The sequence below is a fragment of the Pinus tabuliformis genome, chromosome 5_2, assembly GCF_031772625.1.
Source record: "Pinus tabuliformis cultivar Carrire ecotype Pingquan chromosome 5_2, CPIR1, whole genome shotgun sequence".
NCBI lineage: Eukaryota > Viridiplantae > Streptophyta > Pinopsida > Pinales > Pinaceae > Pinus > Pinus tabuliformis.
Genome location: NC_142306.1, coordinates 618,491,370 through 618,515,658, shown reverse-complemented (window position 1 = coordinate 618,515,658; position 24,289 = coordinate 618,491,370). Strand labels below are relative to the sequence as shown.

Below are 24,289 nucleotides of genomic sequence, written 5' to 3'. Positions count from 1 at the left end.
AAATATGATCGGAATTTCCATAACTTTTTGGACAACTCCTCCGTCTCGTTAAACTACACAAATTTTTTCTGCCAAATTCCAACCCAAAATCCACAAAAACCCAAAAAATAGCACTTAAAAAGACAACTCCCATCTATAACCTACCAAAACCTACCGAGCACTGACCGGAGGAAGTTTCCCTCCATGGTTGATTTGACTCATCCGGTATGGTCATACGCTTGGAATAGAATATTTTCCCATAAAATTTTGACAAAAAGCCACGTGGCCCTATCAATACCTCCCAAACATGCAAAAGCAAAAGTCCAACTAAAGGCTAGACATTCCGTTCTCTTTACTTCCTCACCCAACTGTGATACCGACCCCGTGCTTCGTGCCGATGATATACTCGACGTATATATCAAAGAATAAGGTCAATGTATATGTACAAATAGGCACTTTGCAGAGATAATTCACTTAGCACATCCACAGATCTGTTCGTCTCCTGTAAAGAAACGGTAATTCAACAGCAAAAAATGCATGGATTCAGTAAAGTTGGGGCGGATGACCTTGAAATGGGCTATGGCGGAGGGGGAGTCCTTTATCCCGGCCTCAGCCTCGAAGACAACGCAATGCGATGGGATTTCCTGAGGAAAGTGTATTCAATCTTGAGCACGCAATTGTTTTTGACCGTAATTGTCGCTGCAGCCGTGGTTTTGTATTCACCCATCAATCTTTTCCTGGTTCAAACCCCGGGCCTCTTGTTGGGCATCTCCATCTTGCCTTTAATCTGTAAGTTTCATTTCGCCCTATGCTTAATTAAATAGATTTGCTGAAACTACTCAACCGTATTTCCCAATTTATTATTCCTCTGCAAATATTTGCAATAGTTACATTTTCTTTTCCAGGAAAACATTGTGGTATTCCTCTCTCTCGGAAGAGTATCTAGATTGAGGGTAGCTTGGGCACAATAACGGTTTGCAATCACTCTAACTGTCGAAAATCACGGGGAATTCGATCAGATTTGAATATGTAATCTAAATCCTGCGTCCCGCTGAAACCTTTGATAATTCAACCAATTGAGCTAATGCGATATATATGCATATATATCCATGTGCATGCAGCATTATATATATGGGCCTACTTTGTGGCATTTCCTCAGTTTTCTAGGGCAATTTTGTGGTCGGACACAATATCACAAGGACGAATCTAATCAGATCTGAATATGTAACCTAATCTGTGTCCCACCGAAACCTTCAACTGATAACTTAACCAGTTGAACTAATGCAATATATATGTATGTGCATGTGCGGATTATATATATGGATGGATTTTGTGATATTTCCCCTCTTTTCCAGGGCAGCTCAATCGTTAGAGACAATAGTGTAATGCAATATACATGTATGTGCATGTGCCCATAACATATATGGATTTACTTTGTGGTATTTTCCCTCTCTTCTGAAGCAGCTCGGTGGTCAGAAACTGATAATTTAACCGGTTGAATAAATGTAATATGTATGTGTGCATTATATATATGAATGGACTTCGTGATCTTCACCCTCTTTTCCAGGGCAGCTTAATGGTTAGACACAATAATGTAATGCATTATATATGTATCTGCATGTGCCCATAATATATATGGGCTTACTTTCTATTATTTCCCCTCTTTTCTAGAGCAGCTCACTGGTTAGACACAATAGTATAATGGTTATTAAGAGAGATTTAACCAAATTTGGACATGCAAATTAACTTTGCGTCTTCGATAAATCCTTTAACAGATAATTCAACCAGTTCGAGCTATTACAATATTCGTGTGTATATATGTGTGTTTTTTCATATGTATGTGCATGAACAAGTGCATATATATGGAGAGGGCTGCACTGCAGAGAACTGTTCTTAGGGAAGTAGAATAAATTCGCACTTTTTTCTGATCATGGCAATTTCAACATATTACGATTTTGTTTTGTTATAATGACAAATTTGCTTGGTGAAATTACATAATACAAGTGTTTTGGGGACTTTTGATGAGTCAAAATCATTTGATACTGTTTTCAGCTTATAATATCGATTGTAGCATGTTTTAAGCTCAACCTGGCCCCAGATTCTGCCAATGCATACAAAATGATCAAACGTTGACTGATTATCGTACTCCATTTTTAGGTGCCGGGGCCGAAGGGTTAGCCACTCTGCCAAAATCACCCAGAACTTGCACAAAATTTCATTCCTTTGAAATTCATTCCGTGTGCATAGGACATTACACATTGAGAAGGGAATCACGATTCAAACGGATTGGTTACCACTCCGTGACTCGTTAGTGAACCAATAAATAGCTTAATTAATTTCTAATGAATTTTACCTTAAGGTTCTTGCAGATCTAAAAGGCTTTATGACCTAAGAATTTACTTTAAAAAAGCCTGAGAATTATATGTCATTTATTTGTGGTGGATCTTCAAGACTACGACTCATGCTTTGATGTCCCCTTTGCTTCCTTGCAAATTCTGATATTGTCTAGTAGCTGATCAATCTAATTCATTTTTTGTAGTGTGTATCTGTAACACCCGGTTAGAATTGAATCCTGTGTCCTCTGTACCAATCATCATGTGCACATGTTAGGCTTTACGTTGACCTGCCGTGGCAAGAAGATAGGAATGTCTTTGGACAGCTGGCACAAGAATGATACGAACACACAGGAGAATAAAAAAAGAGAGTTGTTTCATCGACTATGCTTTTCTTTGTATTATCCATGAAAACAATTTTTTTAACTAAGCTTCCATTCCTCACAATGAGGATAATCTGCTCATATTTAGCATTATGGAGAATCGTTATTGTCATTCAGACGGGTTTTGGTTAATCCACTGTTAATGGGTGGTATATATGCTATGTTGATGGGTAGTGTATATATATATATCCTGTGGTTCACAAACCTTGATCGGTGGTTGCTACGTCCACAAAATATTTGTACTAGGCAGATCCATCCGAAGGGATCACTTCTTGTCAGCGCAACCATGGAGCCTGGCCTAAAGGGTGTCGAGAGAATTGAACCCGTGACCTCTCAATAGCAAGAGTGCTTCAACGATGGAGATAGTGGTATATATGTTATCAAAGTCATCTAGGATTTATACTTTGTCCCAGCTATTATTACTGTTAAGTTATGGTATGTTCTATGCTTAGAGTAGTTCACTTCTTTTTATTATTATTATCCACAGATTAGCAATCACCTGTATAGTAAGTAAAGTGCAGATAGAACATTAAATGATCAACAGAAAACAAGCCAAGACAAGAGACACAAGATGTGGTGGCTAGCCAGGGACGAACCCCAATATGGGGAAACCCTTTAATCAAATCTTCCTTTATCTTCAATAATTCAGCAGAGAGAAATAATACATAAATCTGATTTACATCAGCAACAACAAACCCTAGATCAGCGACATTAGTCAATATTTGTCTGATCATCTAGATCAGCGGCATCGGCATCATTGGCATCAACTGCCAGAGAGAAATAGTACATAAATCTGATTTACATCAGCAACAACAAACCCTAGATCAGCGACATCAGTCAATATCTGTCAGATCATCTAGATCAGCAACATTAGTGACATCAGTCAATATCTGTCAGATCATCTAGATCAGTAGCATCAGCGACATCAGCATCATCGGCATCAACATCATCAGCATCACCGGCATCTTCGGCATCACCGACATTAGCATCACCGGCATCATCGACATCACCGGCATTTGCGGATCACCGGCATCTGTGGATCACCGACATTAGCGGCATCACTGGCATTAGCATCATCGGCATCATTGACATCAGTGTCATCGGCATCATCGGCATCCTTCCTTCCACACGTGTGAGAGAAGAGTCCCTTTCTGCGCAGTAGGAGAAAAGCCTCTTTTCTGCGCAAGAGAGAGAGAGAGAGAGAGAGAGAGAGATGTGATGAGATGTGTGTGTCCAAATGAGGAAAAGACCTCCTGTATTTATACACAACTGTTGATGATTGAATAAATGCGATTGTTGGGCTTCTGAGCCTACATGAGTTGCTGGTCGGCTTGATAATTATTCCATAATCAAAATAAATTCATATCTCCATAAACACTTATGGAAATCGGATGATCTTTAGATCAATCCTACACCTCTCGATGAGAGGAATCTAATAAAAATATTATTAGCCATGAATAAGATGACCCACATGGAGTTTGGCCCTAGTTGCCAATTTTAACACTCCCTCTCAACTAGGGAGAACTCCATCTGCAATCTGTCCGTCGGTTGCTACTATTCATCCATCCAATGCACTGCCCTGTACAGCTTGACCCTCTATTCCGCTTTATCTTGCCTGCTTTGCTGAGTTCTATTTTGCCCTGTTCTGATATGCTCTGCTCTGCTTTATCCGAATTATGAAGAAGAAGAAATGATCAAGAATGTATCATACTAACTCAAAGTCAGTCTCAGAGTGTGTACCACTGGTCCCAAACCAGTTTCAACCGACCCGAAGTCAATGTCATAGTGGGTACAACTCCTACAATTGGTCCCAGACCAGTATCATCCTCCACTGACTCAAAGTCAGTCTCAGAGTGCGTACCACTGGTCCCAGACCAGTCTCAACCGACTCAAAGTGAGCGTCATAGTAGGTACCACTCCTACTAGTGGTCCAGACCAGTTCTCCACTGACTCGAAGTCAGTCTCAGAGTATGTACCACTGGTCCTAGACTAGTCTCAACCGACCCGAAGTCAGCATCATAGTGGGTACAACTCCTACCACTGGTCCCAGACCAGTATCATTGATCCCAGATCAATGAAGGTCATCTTAGCATAAGGAGTACGGTAGATACAACGATGCGTCCATCAGTACTACTATGGTGCCTATCCTCATTTCCTTGCTCATTGATCAGATGAGAGGTACTTCCCATGAGTCCCAAACTGCATGGGTAGGATGCCTCGACAGGAGAACTAATTATCCTGTCCACAGGAGAGCGAATCATCCTGTCCCACAAGAGAGCGAATCATCTTGTCCACAGGAGAGCGAATCATCCTCTCCCACAAGAGAGCGAATCGTCTTGTCCACAAGAGAGCGAATCATCCTGTCCACAGGAGAGCGAATCATCCTGTCCAGTGGATGCCACGGAGAACTAATCATCCTGGCCCACAGGAGAGCGAATCATCCTGTTCCACAATCGCCATGGAGAACACATCATCCAAGCCTCACAGGAGAACTAATCATCCTGCTACACAATCGTCATGGAGAACACATCATCCAGACCTCATAGGAGAACTAATCATCCTGTTACACAATCGTCATGGAGAACACATCATCTAGACCTCACAGGAGAACTAATCATCCTGCTACACAATCGTCATAGAGAACACATCATCCAGACCTCACAGGAGAACTAATCATCCTGCTACATAGTCGCCACGGGGTGTCACAGGGAAAGTTTTGATTCTTTTACCCTGTACACGTACACCACCAGGGGATGGTGAGTCACCCTGTGGTCATATGTTGTTGCAAGAAGTACCTCGCCCCCCCCCCCGGAACTCCAAGAGCTCCATACATCATACAGGACCCTCATCAGAGGGTTTCTAAAAGACACCAAGTCGTTCTCGGAAAGTCAAAAATTTGACCTTTCCTAGGGGCTTTGTTAGAATGTCGGTGATTTGTTCATCTGTACTGATATGTTGGAGCCTTATAGCTCCCTGCTGCACCATATCTTGAATATAGTAGTACCTGATATCGATATGCTTGGAGCATTCATGAAATACAGGATTCTCTGATAAACGAATCCCACTCTGGTTATCACATAGGATCACAGTGGTATCCATTGTAACTCCAAACAGCTCACTAAAGAGCTTTCGTAACCAGACTGCCTCACAGGAGGCCATGCTAGCAGCAATGTATTCTGCCTTGGCGGTGCTCAGAGCCACCGACTTTTGCTTCTTGCTCATCCAGGATATCGAGGCAGATTCCAAAGAGAACCAGCACTGAGAAGTGCTCTCCACACTGCCTGCTCACTCAACATTCGAATAATCATGTAGTTTCATATTTCCGGCAGTGTATCTCAATCCATGAGAGATTGTGCCTCGAAGACATCTCAGAAGATTCTTGGCATCAATCCAGTGAGGCTCAACCAAATATGAGCTCACCATGCTCACTGCAAAACATATGTCCGGACGGAGGTTCACCAAGAACATCAACGCGAATGAGTTTATGAAACTCAGAGGCATTTCCCAAATCTGGTCCGACATCACTACCATATAACTTCTGAAAGTTAAGATCCTCGAGGTAGTCACAGGCTTGCAGTCCACCATACCAAATCTTTCCAATATCTTCACCACATATTTTCCTTGAGATAGGAAAATTTCCCTTGGCTTCTGCTAGACTTCAAGTCCTAGGAAGTAGTGCATCAGTCCTAGGTCCTTCATTTCAATTTCAGAAGCCAACTCTGTCTTACATTTGTGAATGAGAGGGTCTGCACTTGTTAGAAAGAGGTCATCCACTTACAGCACCAGTATGAGAGGTTTCTCATCTTCAACCTTGGAGTAAAGGTTAGGATCGGCTTCTCTCTTAGTGAATCCCTGCTTCATCAAGTAGTTATCGATTCTCTCATACTATGCTCGGGGTGCTTGCTTTAGCCCATAGAGAGCCTTTTTCAACCTACATACATGAGATTTTCGATCATAAATCTCAAATTCTTCGGGTTGTTCCACGTAGACCTCTTCTTTGATCGAACCATGCAAGAATGCGGTCTTGACATCCATTTGATGTAGGTTCCATCCTTGTGAAGCTGCAAGGGCTATGATCGAGCGGATGGTGGTATATCTGGCAACAGGTACAAATATCTCGTCATACTCTTTTTCTTTCGGTTCCTTGGTGTCAGCTTCTTGAGAGCTCCTCGCTATAGGAAGATTGTTCAACTAGTGGAGAGCCATATCTTTGTCAAAGGTGACATCATGACTAATCACGACTTCCCTTTGATCGGCTACATAGATTCTATAACCTTTCACTATAGCCCACGAAGATTCCTTTCGGTGAACATTTCTTCAGGAGTCCTGGAACCCAATGCTTGATGAGGGCATCGGTTTTGTACATATACGGCGGTGTTTGCAGCTTCGTCCCATAGAAACTTCAGAAGTATTTGATCATGGAGCATGGCACAGACAGCTTCCACAATTGTATGTTCTTCCTTTCTGCCACACCATTCTGTTCAAGAGTATATGGTGTGGTAGTCTCCTTCTTAATGCCAACCTCTTTACAAAAGTCATGAAACTCGTTAGATTCATATTCAGTCCCATTATTAGTCCTTCAGATCTTGATCTTCTTTTCGGTTTGATTCTCAATCAAGGCTTTGAAGTGTCGAAACCAAGAGAACACTCCATCCTTCTTTTTCAAGAAGTATATCCAAGTCTTTCGAGAGTAGTCATCCTTAAAAGTAAGGTAATATGAATATCTTCCCAAGGAGTTCACAGGCATTATACCAGATATGTCTGAGTGAACCAACTGTAATATATCAGAGGTCTTGATTTGGCTTGAGGGGAATGGTCCCCTTTTGAGCTTTCCTTCGGCACATCCCGGACATACACCTTCTTTCTCTACTCGGAATTCGGGCGTCCCTGTCACCATTTGTCTTACATCGGGTAGAGCTTTATAATGAAGGTGGGCAAACCTCCGATGCCAAAGTTCGGATTGAAGAGATGTGTCACAAGACATGACATCTAGCGGACTTCCACCGACTTGATATAATGAATCAACTTGAAACCCAAGAGTAAAGGCATCTTTAACTTTAAATAAACTCACCTGTCTATCGTAGATTTCCTTGGAGGTGTTCAGCTCAGAAACATAGGCCACCAAGCGCTTGTCGATAGAGTCCCGGATGATCTTCTTTGTTTTGACTTCACCGGTTTTCCATTTGTTCCTGGTAGCAGCGGGTGCATTTGATGGAGGCTCAACAATATGCCTCTCACATGGTCCAACACTCCTTGATCTTCTAAGGTTAGATCGAGAGACATCTTCCATCCGTGATAGTCAGACTTCTCATGGAGCTTGTCTTTCCAGAGTGTTGAGGACCTCATAGTTCTTTTAGGATAGCCTTGCCAATCTTCTCTTCGGTGATTGCTCTTGCTCTTGCTCTTGCTCGGGCTCTGTCTTCACCTCAGCTCTGATACCATGTTAAGTTATGGTATGTTCTATGCTTAGAGCAGTTTACTTCTTTTTATTATTATTATCCACAGATTAGCAATCACCTGTACAGTAAGTAAAGTGCAGATAGAACATTAAACGATTGATAGAAAACAAGCCAAGACAAGAGACACAAGATGTGGCGGCTAGCCAGGGACAAACCCCAATATGGGGAAACCCTTTGATCAAATCTTCCTTTATCTTCAATAATTCAGCAAAGAGAAATAGTACATAAATCTGATTTACATCAGCAGCAACAAACCCTAGATCAGCAACATCAGTGGCATCAGCATCATCGGCATCACCGACATCAGCGTCATCGACATCACTGGCATCATCGGCATCACTGACATTAGCATCACCGGCATCAACGGCATCACTGACATTAGCATCACCGGCATCAACGGCATCATCGGCATCATTGGCATCACCGCCATCATCGGCATCATTGGCATCACCGCCATCATCGGCATCATTGGCATCATCGAAATCAGCATCATCGACATCACTGGCATCATTGGCATCCTTCCTTCCACACATGTGAGAGAAGAGTCCCTTTCTGCTCTGTAGGAGAAGAGCCTCTTTTTTGTGTAGGAGAGAGGGGGAGATGTGATGAGATGTGTGTGTACAAATGAGGAAAAGACTTCCTGTATTTATACACAACTGTTGATGATTGAATAGATGCCACTGTTGGGCTTCTGAGCCTACATGAGTTGCTGGTCGGCTTGATAATTATTCCATAATCAAAATAAATTCATATCTCCATAAATACTTATCGGAATCGGATGATATTTAGATCAATCCTACACCTCTCGACGGGAGGAATCTAATAAAAATATTATTAGCCATGAATAAGATGACCCACATGGAGTTTGGCCCTAGTTGCCAATTTTAACAATTACAAATGTATGTACATACATCCATAAAAGCATGATCACAAGCACAAGCATGTAACTTAAATAAATTTGCATCTAGGTGGCATCTTTATATTAATTACCAAATTTCAATGACCCAGTTGCAATATACATATTAGTATATTACTACTTAAACAGTAGTTGAAAACCCTGCAATGTTTGGGACTCAATCTTTGGTCTGTCCAAAATAATGGCTTCCCACTTGGTTCTAGATGGCTGCTCCATATGCAGTCACTACTCGTAACCTTAATCCTTAAACTCTACTTAGGGCTGCTCATCGCTGTAAAAACTACCAGAAAGAATAGCCACACCAAAAGGAAAATCTTGTTTGGTATTTATTGCCTACTAGCTATGTTCTAAGCATCACTTATCAACAAAGTTCCTTTCTAGTTCCTTTCTGTTATATAGTTTTCATTCTTTAGATTGAAAAGATTCGCTAATGGTGATATTACTGTACTAGTTTTCTCTGACTGTACATTCAGTAGCTACCCTCTTTTTAGTAATTTTGATCTTTTGTTATAATAATGATTAATTTGAGTACTAAGGTCCGTGAGTACATCTTTTATTGGGCTTGGGTCCTAGTTTGCTTAATATTTATAATTTTATAGTATTTTGTCAAATTGTGTGTACTAAGTTTTGCTCTTTAAAAAGCTTTGAACAGTTTGATATTGTGTCAATTTCAGCAATCTAAATCAGGTTATCAACATGGAACATTACAAATGGAATTTACTGTAACAGATTTAAGCTTGTGTGTTTCATTTAATTGTAAAGAACTAAAACATTTGTGTTTACTTCAAGTTTCATGCTATGCTAAATTTAGAGATGAATCGGTCATTTATTTTACACTTAATGAGAAATGTATGATTTTTCAGTGTATCTGCAGAAATGAGTTATTGCATAAAGTTTCAAATTGTGACATGTATAAGAAAGCAGTGGAATAAACTGTCAAGTTTCTGATTTGTGTCTTCACAATGAATATCTCAGTTGATTGTTGATATCCAATTCAATGTCCAAGCTGTTCATTATTTAAATAACACCATGCAATGCAGAAAAGCACAAATACATATGCAACAAAACAAATATCACAAAGTCGAAATAAAAGGAAGGAAAATCTTGTATTGGCATTGAGAAACACCTAGCAAATTTGTTCTCAACAAGTGTACATTTGGTCCTCATATGTATATCAAACAAGCTTCCTATGCATGCTTCAGATTATTTCCCTCATTTTTATATATCTAAACCTACTTTAATCATAGCAAATTTGTTCTCAACAAGTGTACATTTGGTCCTCATATATCTAAACCTACTTTAATCATGTGTAAATTTGATTTATGTTTGTAGCCTACAGGAGAAACTAATTTAATATTTCTAACAGCAAAGATTTCAGGCAACATGTTCTCCTAACGTTCTATAATATGCATGCCTTCTGTTCACTCAATTGTATTTTGATCAACCTACTTAAATATATTTAATGGTGAATTGCATCTGTAGCCTACAAGAGAAACTAGGTTAATAATATTAATAGCTAGGTTTTTGAGGAAATATGTTTTCCGTAGATTTTTTCACCCAATTGTATATGCTGAACCTACTCAAGTAGATGTAATTTTGAGTTTCATGCGTAGTTGACAGGAGAAACTAGTTTGAATTTAACAGCAAAAATTTCAGGAAACATGTTCTCTATATGTTCTATATTATGCATGCCTTGTTTGATTATTTTATTCAATTGTATATTGCTGAACCCACTTAATTGTATGTAATTTTCAAATGCATTTTTAGCTTACAAAAGAATTTTAGTAAATTCAACAGCAATGATTTTGAGGAAATGTGTTGTCCTAATGTTATATAATATGCCTGCATTCTTAGAAGATCTTTAAATTTTTTTTTGCTGAACCTAAAATGTGTGCGATTTTGAATTGCATTTGTAACCTACATGAGAAACTAGCTTAATAATTTTAACAGAAAATATTTTAAGAAACATATTCTCTTTATGTTATACGATGCTGTTCACATTATTGATTTCCTTCTTGTAAATGTGCAGTGATGTGCCCTCTTTATGCCTATCATCAGAAGCATCCGGTTAATCTTGCATTGTTGGGAGTGTTTACTGTTGTTCTGAGCCTCACTGTTGGCATATCCTGTGCATACACAAAAGGTTGGTCATTACCATAGCTTTTCTGTCACCTGTAAATGAGGAGATAAAATCAGATAAATTTTACACTCTTGTTCTGGTTTATCGCTTTCATAATTTTTTATGCCTGACTTTTGACATATCTGTTCAGGAAGGATAGTTCTGGAGGCATTGATATTAACAGCAGCTGTGGTGTTCTCACTAACTGGTTACACATTCTGGGCGGCAAAGAAGGGCAAAGATTTCAGTTTCTTGGGTCCAATTCTGTTTTCCAGCCTCATTGTCCTCATCCTATTTAGTTTTATCCAGGTAATGATTATTTTGGTTATTAGACTGTTTCTTGTTTATTTTTGGGGTAACTTGATGTGCTTACATGCTTTTGGATCTTGGCAGAGATTATTTGTTTGGAATTACAATTTTGGAAAATTGTTAAATCTTCTGACCCTAGCATCTGGCAATTAGTTCCTAGCAGATTTATCACATATCTACTGAATAAATGCACAACTAGGTTTTTAACAAAATTATTCAGTGGAAGCAAAATAGAACCAATCTCAATCACATGTGACACATACAAATTCTGTCCAAATAAATCAGTTCTTCATTAAATTAAAACCTATTTGGACTTCTGTACTAGGATAATGGCCCAACTATGAAATTTACAGTTACAACATACTTTCGATCTGACCCAGCTGATCAGGCCCTAGATTTGTCCTTGATCTCCTTGGCTGATTTGGGTCTCCTATGCTGCACTTCTATACCTTCCTTGGACTTAGCACACTAGAATTGTTAATTTTAGGATAACAATGGTATGTTCTATGCTTAGAGCAATTTTAATTCAATTTTTTTTATTAGCCCACTATCATATCCAGATTAGCAATCACATCAACATGATAATAAATTGCAGATAGAACATAAACAATAAAAGTAGAAGACAAGCCAACACAAGAGGACACAAGATGTGGCACCAGCCAGGGACAAACCCCAATGTGGGGAACCCTTGATCAATTCTTCTTATAATTTTTCAAAAGTTCAATAGAGAGAGAGAGTACAATTTACAATATTCACTTGTCCAAACTGATCAGTCAAAATAGTAGAAACAGAAAGCCCTAACCAGAAAGTCAACACTAGTCAAAAGGGCTGAAATTGACCTCCAAAACAGCTCGGTCAACTCGACCTCCAACAGCAAGATAATGCAGCCTAAAACAGTCTGAAAATAACCAGTCAAACTTGGTCAACAAAAGTCAACGCAGCAACTTGAATTAGGGCAGTCAACACTGGTCAACGCAGGGGTCAAACTGCCTCAGTTTTTGTGCCCAGAACAGTGGCCTGCCCAAACATAAGTCTCCCTCACAAAACTGAAGTTAAACAGGGTCAATGATGGTCAAAGTCAGCCTCCTGAAATTTCGGCCTCTTGAAATTTCTGTCAAATCTGGTCAACACAGCAGCTAGAAAAGACAATCTTCTTTAGCATGTGTGGAGAGAGAGAGGCCCATAAATCTGTACCCAATCAAGATGAGAGAGAGAGATGAATGAGATGAGATGCCAAAATGAGGAGGAGGCACCTTGTATTTCTATGCAATGTTGAAGGCTGGAGGAGGCTAATTTGATGGCTGACTGACCTTGACAATTTGTCCATAATCAAAATAAATTCATAACTTCATTTGTACATGTTAGAATGGGATGATCTTTAGATCAATCCTTCACTTATCGGAAAGAGGAATCTAAGAAAAATATCAGCTGCCTCATAAGAGCTGTCCAAAGTGATGTTTGACCCTAGTTGCCAAATTTAACACTTCCTCTCAACTAGGGAGAACATCACTTGCCAAGGTATGTGTGTGGAAAAGAAATTTTAAGGAAGCATTTACTCTTGGATTCAGGGTTGATAGCTTATATCAAGTTGGAAGAAGTCCACTGGGAAGTATGTCTTGCAACACATCTCTTCAATCCGAACCATGGCACCGATAGTTTGTTCATCTTCACTATAAGGCTCTACCTGATGCAAGGAAGATGGTTACAAGTATGCCCAAATTCAAGATAGAGCATGAAGGTGTGTGTCAGGGATGTGCCGAGGGAAAACATACAAGGGGACCATTCCCCTCAAGTGATAGCAAGACCACTGACATTTTGCAATTGGTTCATTATGATCTATCTGGTATGTTGCCTGTGACATCATTGGGAGGATATTTATATTATGTTGTCTTTGTGGATGACTTCTCTCACAAAACTTGGATATATTTCTTGAAAAAGAAGGATGAAATATTCACATGGTTCCGTGCCTTCAAACCCTTGAGGGAAAATCAAACAAGGAAGAAGATCAAGATATTGAGGATCGATAATGGAACTGAGTATGAGTCAAATGAATTCAATGACTATTGCAGGAAAGATGGCATTAAGAGGGAGACTACTACAACATATACTCCTGAGCAAAATGGTGTTGCTGAAAGGAAGAATCGTTCCAATATAGAAGCCACTTGTGCCATGCTTCATGATCAAAGCCTTCCAAAGTTTTTATGGGGAGAAGCTGCCAACACTGTTGTGTACGTTCAAAATCGATGCCCTCATCAAGCATTGGGCTCCAAAACTCTCAAAGAAGTTTTCTCCGGTAAGAAACCTGATGTTCCTCATTTTAGAATTTTTGGTAGTCTCATATACTTTCATGTGTCAAAAGAAAAGAGAAGTAAATTGGAGGCATCTGGGAAGAAAGGAACTTTTGTGGGCTATAGTGAAACTTCTAAGGCATATAGAAGCTATGTGTCTGGTCAAAGAGAAGTAGAGTTGAGTCATGATGTCACCTTCAATGAGGATGCTGCCCTAAGGAAGATTAACAACCTTCTTATTCAAAAGAAGGACAAAGAAGGAGATGTAGGAAATTAGGGAGAATCACAGGATGAGCCGATGCCCGATGTTGAAGAATCAATGGATCCCATTGATCCTCCTCCTCATGAGCCCTCCTCCTTAAAAATGAGACCCTCATGGCTTAGCGAAACTCTCGAAGATGTCGAGAGAGTCTAGACATATTGCACCGATGGGGACATTTTGTGAAAGTAAGAAGCCAAATAGGTACCAAGGGTACTTAACTGCAATGAGCACCATTATTCAGTCTCAACCTTGCTCATTTGAAGAAGCTGTGAAGCAACAAGTATGGAAGGATGCTATGAATGAAGAGTACGAGTCGATTATGAAAAATGATGTCTGGGATGTGGTCCCTAGACCCTAGGACAAATCTGTTGTCACCTTTAAATGACTCTACAAGATCAAGCATGGTGCTGATGGAAGTGCTGAAAAGTTCAAGGCCAAATTTGTTGCTCGAGGCTTCTCTCAAAAGGAAGGTGTAGATTATGATGAGATATTTGCACCCGTTGCTCACTACACCACCATCTGTTCGATTATAGCACTTGCTGCCTCACAAGGATGGAATTTGCACTAGATGGATGTCAAGACTGCCTTCTTGCATGGTTCTCTTAAGGAGGAAGTTTATGTGGAACAATCTGAGGGGTTTAAAGGTCAAGATCGTCAGACACATGTATGCAGGTTTAAGAAAGCCCTCTATGGGTTGAAGCAAGTACCTCGAGCTTGGTATGAGAGGATCAATAGCTATCTGATGAAGCTAGGATTTACAAGAAGTGAAGTTGATCTGAACCTTTACTTTAAGGTTGAAAATGATAGACCTCTCATCTTGTTACTATATGTGGATGATCTCTTTCTGACAGGTGCAGACCCTTTTATTCATCAATATAAGATGGAGTTGGATTTCGAATTTGACATGAAGGACCTAGGACTGATGCATTACGTCCTAGGGTTGGAGGTTTGGCAAAAGCCAAGGGAGAGGCAAAAGCTAGGGGAGATTTTCCTTTCTCAAGGAAAATATGTTGTGAAGCTACTTGAAATATTTGGGATGGTGGATTGCAAGTCCGTGACCACTCCGATGGAACTTAACTTCAAGAAGTTATGCTGTAGTGCTGCTGGGCCCGATTTGGGAAATCCTTATGAGTATTGTCAACTCGTAGGGGCCCTGATGTTGTTGGTGAACTCTCGTTCGAACATATGTTTTGTAGTGGACACATTGAGTCAGTTTATGGTCGAGCCTCATCATATACATTGGATTGCTCCCAAGAATCTCTTGAGATATCTCTGGGGCATAATCACTTATGGATTGAGATACATTGCCGGGAATGTGAGGCTCCATAATTACTTTGATGCAGACTTGGTTGGCAGTTTGGTGGATCGCAAAAGCACATCAGGATGGTGCTTCTCTCTAGGTTATGCTTTAATATCATGGATGAGCAAGAAGCAGAAGTCGGTTGCTTTAAGCACCGCTGACGTTGAATACATTGTTGCTAGTTTGGCCTCCTATGAAGCTGTCTGGTTGAGGAAACTCTTTAGTGAGCTGTTTGGACATGGGCTGGATACCACCGTGATCTTCTGTGACAACCAGAGTGGGATTCATCTTTCTGAGAATCCCGTGTATCATGAACGCTCCAAGCATATTCATATCAGGTACCACTTTATCTGGGATATGGTACAGCGGGGAGCAATAAGGCTCCATCATATTGGGACCGATGAGCAGATCACCGATATTCTTACGAAGCCCCTTAGGAAGGTCAAATTCTTAACCTTCCGTGAACGACTTGGAGTCATGGAGAGACCCTCTTATGAGGGTCCTGTATGAGATGGATAGTGAGCTCTGGGAGCTTCGGGGGGCTTGGGGTACTTGGAGCGATGAGCGACCATAGGGTGACTCACTCTCCCCTAGTAGTGCGTTGTGTACAGGGTGAATGGTTCACCTTCCCTTGTGATACCCCGTGGTGGCATATGCATAGGCTGAGTGGTTCACCCTCCCCTATGGCATATGAGCAGGATGAATGGTTCACCTTCTTCTGCCGGCACATCCTACCCATGCAGTCCGAGACTCATGGGAAGTACCTCTCATCTGGCCAATGAGTAGGGAAATGAAGATAGGGACCATAGTACTACCGATGGACGCATCATGTACTACTGTACTCCCTATGCTAGGATGTTTATATTGATCTGGGATCAATGGAAACTGACTTCGGGTCGGTTAAGAGTGGTATGACACACTGTTTTTGGAGATTAACTTCTGGTCAGTGGAGAATGGTATGATACATTCTCGATCATTTCTTCTTTCTTCATGGTTCAATAGAGCAGTGCAGTGTAGTGCAAAGCAGAGCAGAGTAGTGCAGAGCAGAGACAGGGATGGTACAGATTGTTAGACAGTTTGGCAGGTGATGTTCTCCCTAGTTGAAAGGGAGTGTTAAATTTGGCATCTAGCGCCAAACATCACTTTGGACAGTTCTTATGAGGCAGTTGATATTTTTCTTAGATTCCTCTTTCCGAGAGGTGTAGGATTGATCTAAAGATCATCCCATTCTGACATGTACAAATGAAGTTATGAATTTATTTTGATTATGGACAAATTGTCAAGGTCGGTCAACCATCAAATTAGCCTCCTCCAGCCTTCAATGTTGCATATAAATACAAGGTGCCTCCTCCTCATTTTCGCATCTCATCTCATTCATCTTTCTCTCTCTCATCTGTTGGCATTATGGCTAAAGTGTTGTCCTTGATGGCAACCCATTCAGGTGATAGATCACAGTACTTCAAGTCAGCAGCAGAGATTGATGATCAGCTATCAAATATTGAAGAAAATAAGGGGTACGCAGGTACACCTTACATAAGGTGCGTACACGCAGGTCGGTGTTACATAAAGTGCGTACATACCCGCAGTTATCCCGTTCAGGAGGTGCGTACCCGCAGTGCACACATTTCAAGGCAAAGAAATTCACACGTGGGGTTTCTTATGTTTAACCTTTGGTATTTAGCCGACGGTTTTGTGTTATTATGGTGTCGGCCCGTGGTATTAATCCATGATTTAAGGAAGAGCTTTCCTATATAAAGCAAAGGAGATCATTTGGCTTGTGTATGTTTTGGGTTGAATATCTTATGAGGGCTAGATCTGAAATATTATGATCTCTTGGGAGTATGTCTAGATCTAAATAAGGCGAATCTACTGATGGATTGAGATCTTTTCGGCGCATGTTCAGATCTGTAGATCTGACTGTCTGGGTTATTTCTGAAGTCTTGAAATCATCTATGCCCGAAGGTACGCAGGTACAGTGAAAGAAAAGTGCGTACATACGCAGGAACGAAGCGTTTCAGGTGCGCCGGTACGCAGGCACAGAAGGGTTGCAGGTGCGCCGGTACGCAGGCACAGAAGGGTTGCAGGTGCGGAGGTCCGCAGGCAGTTCAATGGATACAGTGCGTATGTAAGCAGGTGAGCAGTTGAGCAGGGTGCGTACGTAAGCAGGCGAGCAGTTGAGCAGGGTGCGTACGTAAGCAGGCGAGCAGTTGAGCAGGGTGCTTACTGTAAGCAGGCAGTACATGGGTGAAGCTGCTTACTTCTCTTAAAATCTTTGTTTATCATTGCTGTGTTCTGGGTTTGGTCCTATTATTGTCGATCTGGTTACTAGAGTTGACTGGGTGATTCTCTTATACTTGATGATCATTTGATGCTTATGGATCCAGTTTGAAAATTTATGAAAAGTGGTCCTTGTAAGAAAAGAAGTAGGGGGTTGTAGCTCCCTTCCAGGAGAGACTGGAAAACGAGAGAGAGAGTTGTAGCTCTCTGCAGGTTGCAGCCTGCGTACTGGTAAATGACTGCACCAGTACATAACCATTGTAAAAGGAGTTTCTAATTTGAAAGAAGATAGAGACATATTGCAGCAGGTGGTTTTCATCCACATTGGGTTTCCACCTTACATCTTGTGTTCTTTGGTGTGACTATCTGTTTTCTTTGTTCATGTTCATTATTTTATGGTACTGACATGCAAAAATAATTCAAGGAACAAATAAGGAAGATTTATTAAAAGTGTTAGATAATACTGATTCACCCCCCTCTCAGTATTATTTCCAACAATTGGTATCAAAGCAGGTCCTTCAGAGAAGCTTGATCGCTTGAAGGTAGATCGTTCATCATGAGCAACTACGAGAGAGAAGCATCAATCAGGCCACCAGTTTTTGATGGGACAAACTTCAATTATTGGAAGGTAAGAGTTACTGCCTATCTTCAATCTCTTGGTACAGAAGTTTGGGACATCGTAGAGACAGGCTACGCTTTTCCTTCAGCCACTCCTACAGATGCAGCCGAGAAAAAGAAGTATGAAACAAATGCGAAAACAGTCAGTACTCTATTAGGATGTATATCCCAATCAGAATTCATGAAGGTAATGCACTATAAATCCGCAAAAGAGATATGAGACACAATTGTCACGAGCTATGAAGGAGATGAACAGGTAAAACGTGCTAAACTTCAAACTCTCAGAATTCAGTATGAGACTCTCAAGATGTATAATGATGAAAGTGTGGCTAACTATTTTCTTCGGGTAGATGAGGTTGTTAATTGTATGAAAAATTTGGGTGAAGAAATAAAAGAGGCTATTGTGGTTGAAAAGGTTCTAAGATCATTGTCTCCCAAGTTTGAATCTAAAGTATCTGCAATAGAAGAAAAGGAAAATCTACGAATCCTTACTATGTCTCAGCTACATGGAATTCTAACTGCTTATGAAATGAGAAAGGGAGGTCCATCAGACAGAAGAGAAGTTGCTTTCAAGGCATCAGGTAAAGGAGATTATTATGAAGCAAGCCACGTCCCAGAAGAAGAAGAAGAATCAAATTTTGTCAGAAATCTTCAAAGGGGTTCTGGAAGGTTCAGAGGTAAGTTACCTTTTAAATGCTTTTCTTGTGGAAGAGTAGGTCATTATGCTGCAAAATGTCCTTATAAGGATAAAGGAAAGGAACCTGCTAGATGGAACAAGAAACAAAATGCAAATAAGAAAAGCTACTACACTCATGAAGATAGTGATGGTCTATCAAACAGTGATGAAGATGAACGAGGTAATGAATATAAGTTGTTAATGGCATTTGAAGATGATGATTATATGGATGCTATAGATGTGGATAACCTTTATGATGAAATTACTAGACTCAAGAGATGTATAGAAGAAAAGAATATGATCATTGATACTCTACAATTTCAAATTGATGAAAAAGAAAAACATCTTGAAAAATTAGAAGGTGAAATTGTTGTTCTTAGAAAAGAGATTGAGAAAACAAAAGCTATTAATCTTAAGTTTGTCAAAGGGTCTGAAACTTTGGATGAGATTATCAATGTGCAGCGGTCTTCACTAAACAAGACAGGTCTGGGCTATAATGGAGAAACTTCTCAAGCATCCACCTCAAAAAGTTATCTTGATGCAGCAAGAAGAAATGAGCAAAAGCACAATGAAGATCATCAGGTAAAGCAGGGACGAATTACAAACAGAAACTATCAGGGGCAATCCATCTTAAGGGTGAACAAAAGCTACAACCAGCCACAGGTAAAATCTTCTCAATTTGGTTCAAGAATAGATGACAATAGAAATTACAATCAATTGGCTGGTAGATTCGATAACCGCAGAAGTTTCTTCAATGGACAATGCTTTTCTTGCCATAACTTTGGTCACAAAGCAGCTCAATGTGTTGCATATAAAACGATCATGACTAGGGAAGCTCAAAAACAAAGAAGTATGACGGGGATTACAAAAAGGACCTATAACAACTTTTCGGTTCTTGAAAATGAAGTTGAATGTTTTATTTGCAATAACTTTGGTCATGAAGACTCTGAATGCAGGAGCAGGTTTCAGCAGAAAAAGGAACAAGCCTCAAGCACCAAAACATGGAGAATAAAGGAACCTCAAACAGAAAGATGTGGGATAGCATTTTATGCAGAGGGACAGGAAAATCTATGGTACATTGACAGTGGATGTTCGAAGCATATGACAGGTGATAAAGAAAAACTTGAGTCTTATTCTGCTCTAGAAAAGGGAAAGAAAGTCTCTTTTGGAAATGATACTCCTGCAACTATAAAAGGAAAAGGCATTGCTCAGTTAAAAGAAAAGGTCAAGGCTGGAAATGTTTTGTATGTTGATGGATTGAAGCATAATCTTCTAAGTGTCAGCCAGATGTGTGATCAAAGAACCGAGGTTATATTCAGATCAAATGGATGTCTTGTTCGTGATCTTGATACAGGTAAAACAGTGATCAAAGGCAAAAGAACTCCAAATAATCTGTACATATTTGAAGAAGGACAACAACAATGCTATCTGAGCAAGGATGATGAGCACTGGTTATGGCATCGGAGGTTGGGACATCTAAGCTTTTCACAAATAAAGAAAGCATGCAAATATCAGGCAGTTCGCGATCTTCCAGATATCAAAATTCCTGACAACACCATATGCAAATCATGTCAGTTTGGAAAACAAACCAGAACTAACTTTCCAGAGAAAGAAGGATCAGCTAGCATGCCTCTTGAGCTAGTACATACAGATACATGCGGTCCTTTCAGGAAAAGAACACCTCGAGGAGAAGAATACTTGATATTATTCATTGACGATTTCTCCAGGTTTGTCTGGTTAGGACTTATGAAGCACAAAGATGAAGCATTCGAAAAATTCAAATCCTTCAAAGCCTTGGTTGAAAATGAATCAGGTCACAAAATTAAGTGCCTCAGATCCGACAGAGGTGGGGAATTTACTTCAAATGAATTTTTTGATTTCTGTGAAGAACATGGGATAAGAAGAGAATTCTCTACAGCAAGAACTCCTCAGCAAAATGGAGTTGTGGAAAGAATGAACAGAACAGTTCAACAAATGGCTCGTGCTATGCTTGATGAGTCAGGAACTCCCGCAACTTTCTGGGGTGAAGCTGCACATGCTGCAGTTGTTATTCTCAACAAAACAAATGTCCGGGTGAACAACACTCAAACTCCTCATGAGCTTTGGAGTGGTAGGACTCCTTCGGTAAAGCACTTCAAAATCTTTGGGAGCAAATGCTATATCAAGAATACTGATGAGCAGCTTGGCAAACTTGAACCTAGAGCAGATGAAGGCATTCTTCTTGGTTACTCTCCACATAGCAAAGCATATAAATGCTACAATTTGGCAGAATTGTTGACAACATTGATGTAGTGGTTGATGAGAAGGGATACATTCCTAGGCAAGTACATCATGAAGACATCGAAGAAGATGAAGGCTACCCCCAACGACAGAATGATGAAGAAGAAGAACCTCAAGAAGAACCAGAAGAGCAAACAAGAATAGAAGAAAAGACTCCATCCAGATATGTTCAGAAGAATCATCCAGAATCTCAGATTATGGGGCAGAAAGAAGCAGGTGTACAAACAAGAAGAACAGTTGCAGAAGCTTCAAGCTATTTGGCATTACTCTCCTCTACTGAACCACAAAATGTGAAAGAGGCATGCAAAGATGAATGTTGGGTGAAAGCAATGGATGAAGAACTTGAGCAGATCGAAAAGAACAACACTTGGGAGCTGGTTCCTAGACCAAAAGATAAGAATGTTATCGCAACAAAATGGGTCTTCAAAAATAAATTGAATGAAAATGGAGAAGTAATTAGAAACAAAGCCAGACTTGTTTGTAAAGGGTATGCGCAGCAAGAAGGAATAGACTTTGAAGAAACCTTTGCTCCTGTTGCAAGACTTGAGGCCATCCGAATGTTCCTTGCTCTCTCAAGTTTTCAAAACTTCAAAGTATTTCAAATGGACGTGAAATCAGCCTTTCTGAATGGAGACTTGGAAGAAGAAGTGTACATTGAACAGCCAGATGGGTTCATTCTTGGAAATGATCCAAATCTTGTATGCAGATTGAAAAAGGCTCTCTATGGTCTCAAACAAGCTCCAAGGGCTTGGTACTACCGTTTGGACAAATATCTTCATCAACAAGGCTTTTCAAAAGGATCAGCAGATAGCAATCTTTATATAAAAGTTGAAAATGACAAATTGCTAATACTTGTTGTGTATGTAGATGACATTATTTTTGGGAGCAATGAAGAAGCTATGAGTCAAAGCTTTGCCTTGGTCATGCAGAAAGAATTTGAAATGTCCTTGCTAGGAGAACTGACATATTTCCTTGGTTTGCAAATCCAACAAAAAGAAGGAGGAATCTTTTTATCTCAAACCAAGTATCTCAAACAGATTTTGAAGAAATATGGTATGGAAGATGCAAAACCAGTATGTACACCCATGGTCACAGGATGTAGCCTCAGTGCAAATGATGAATCTGCAGCAGTACATCAACCAACCTACAGATCTATGATTGGAAGTTTACTTTATTTGACAGGTACCCGACCGGACATCATGCATGCAGTTGGAATAGTTGGAAGATTTCAGGCAAATCCGAAGGAGACTCATCTTCAGGCAGTGAAGAGAATTTTCAAATATCTTCAAGGGACTCAAAATTATGGCTTATGGTATCCTAGAGATACAGATCTTACACTTCATGCTTATACAGATGCAGATTGGGCCGGAAGCGTGGATGACAGGAAAAGCACAAGTGGTGGTGCGTTCTTTATGGGTTCCAGACTGGTATCTTGGTTCAGCAAGAAACAGAGTTCGATTGCCTTGTCTACAGCTGAAGTGGAATATGTTGCTGCTGCATCTTGTTGCACCCAACTCCTTTGGATGATGCAGACTTTGCAGGATTTTCAAATCACTTGTACACCACCAATCCCCATCTTATGTGATAACACAAGTGCAATCAGCATCTCAAAGAATCCTGTTATGCATTCAAAAACCAAGCACATACCAATCAAGTATCATTTTCTCCGGGAACAAGTGCTTGAACAGAAGGTCAAGTTGGAGTATGTTCCTTCTAAGGAACAAGTTGCTGATATTCTCACCAAACCATTGCCCAGGGACACTTTTGAATACCTCAGGCAAAAGCTGGGGGTTGTTGATGCATCATTTTATCGCTGAACCTCTTCTGATTGATGGTACAGGTTCAGGGGGAGCATATAATGCATTGTTGGCATTATGGAGGATGTGCAGAAGGAGATCTTGGAAGTAGCTGCAATATGTCTCTATCTCTTTCATGGTGGATTATGGTTCTTCGTTGCAGATCTGGTTCATATTCAGGGGGAGCATGTTCTTAGGGGGAGCATAACCCTTTGCCCTTGATGTCAAAGGGGGAGAATGAAGCTGAAGTTTTGAGGTTGCCATCAAGTCCAAAGGGGGAGATTGTTGGCATTATGGCTAAAGTGTTGTCCTTGATGGCAACCCATTCAGGTGATAGATCACAGTACTTCAAGTCAGCAGCAGAGATTGATGATCAGCTATCAAATATTGAAGAAAATAAGGGGTACGCAGGTACACCTTACATAAGGTGCGTACACGCAGGTCGGTGTTACATAAAGTGCGTACATACCCGCAGTTATCCCGTTCAGGAGGTGCGTACCCCCAGTGCACACATTTCAAGGCAAAGAAATTCACACGTGGGGTTTCTTATGTTTAACCTTTGGTATTTAGCCGACGGTTTTGTGTTATTATGGTGTCGGCCCGTGGTATTAATCCATGATTTAAGGAAGAGCTTTCCTATATAAAGCAAAGGAGATCATTTGGCTTGTGTATGTTTTGGGTTGAATATCTTATGAGGGCTAGATCTGAAATATTATGATCTCTTGGGAGTATGTCTAGATCTAAATAAGGCGAATCTACTGATGGATTGAGATCTTTTCGGCGCATGTTCAGATCTGTAGATCTGACTGTCTGGGTTATTTCTGAAGTCTTGAAATCATCTATGCCCGAAGGTACGCAGGTACAGTGAAAGAAAAGTGCGTACATACGCAAGAACGAAGCGTTTCAGGTGCGCTGGTACGCAGGCACAGAAGGGTTGCAGGTGCGCCGGTACGCAGGCACAGAAGGGTTGCAGGTGCGGAGGTCCGCAGGCAGTTCAATGGATACAGTGCGTATGTAAGCAGGTGAGCAGTTGAGCAGGGTGCGTACGTAAGCAGGCGAGCAGTTGAGCAGGGTGCGTACGTAAGCAGGCGAGCGGTTGAGCAGGGTGCTTACTGTAAGCAGGCAGTACATGGGTGAAGCTGCTTACTTCTCTTAAAATCTTTGTTTATCATTGCTGTGTTCTGGGTTTGGTCCTATTATTGTCGATCTGGTTACTAGAGTTGACTGGGTGATTCTCTTATACTTGATGATCATTTGATGCTTATGGATCCAGTTTGAAAATTTATGAAAAGTG

General features: G+C 40.5%; 1 protein-coding gene across 1 annotated transcript in view; it reads left to right on the top strand.

Moving 5' to 3' along the window:
- Positions 1 to 354: 354 nt before the first annotated feature.
- The window catches only part of LOC149160549 (BI1-like protein), a 48,123-nt gene continuing 24,188 nt past the window's right edge, over positions 355 to 24,289 (top strand). Inside the window, exons 1-3 of the mRNA XM_089436726.1 lie at positions 355 to 768; positions 11,100 to 11,213; positions 11,341 to 11,498. Coding sequence (XP_089292852.1) covers positions 513 to 768; positions 11,100 to 11,213; positions 11,341 to 11,498 — 528 coding nt within the window. The 5' untranslated portion in view covers positions 355 to 512. The remainder of the gene's footprint in view (positions 769 to 11,099; positions 11,214 to 11,340; positions 11,499 to 24,289) is intronic.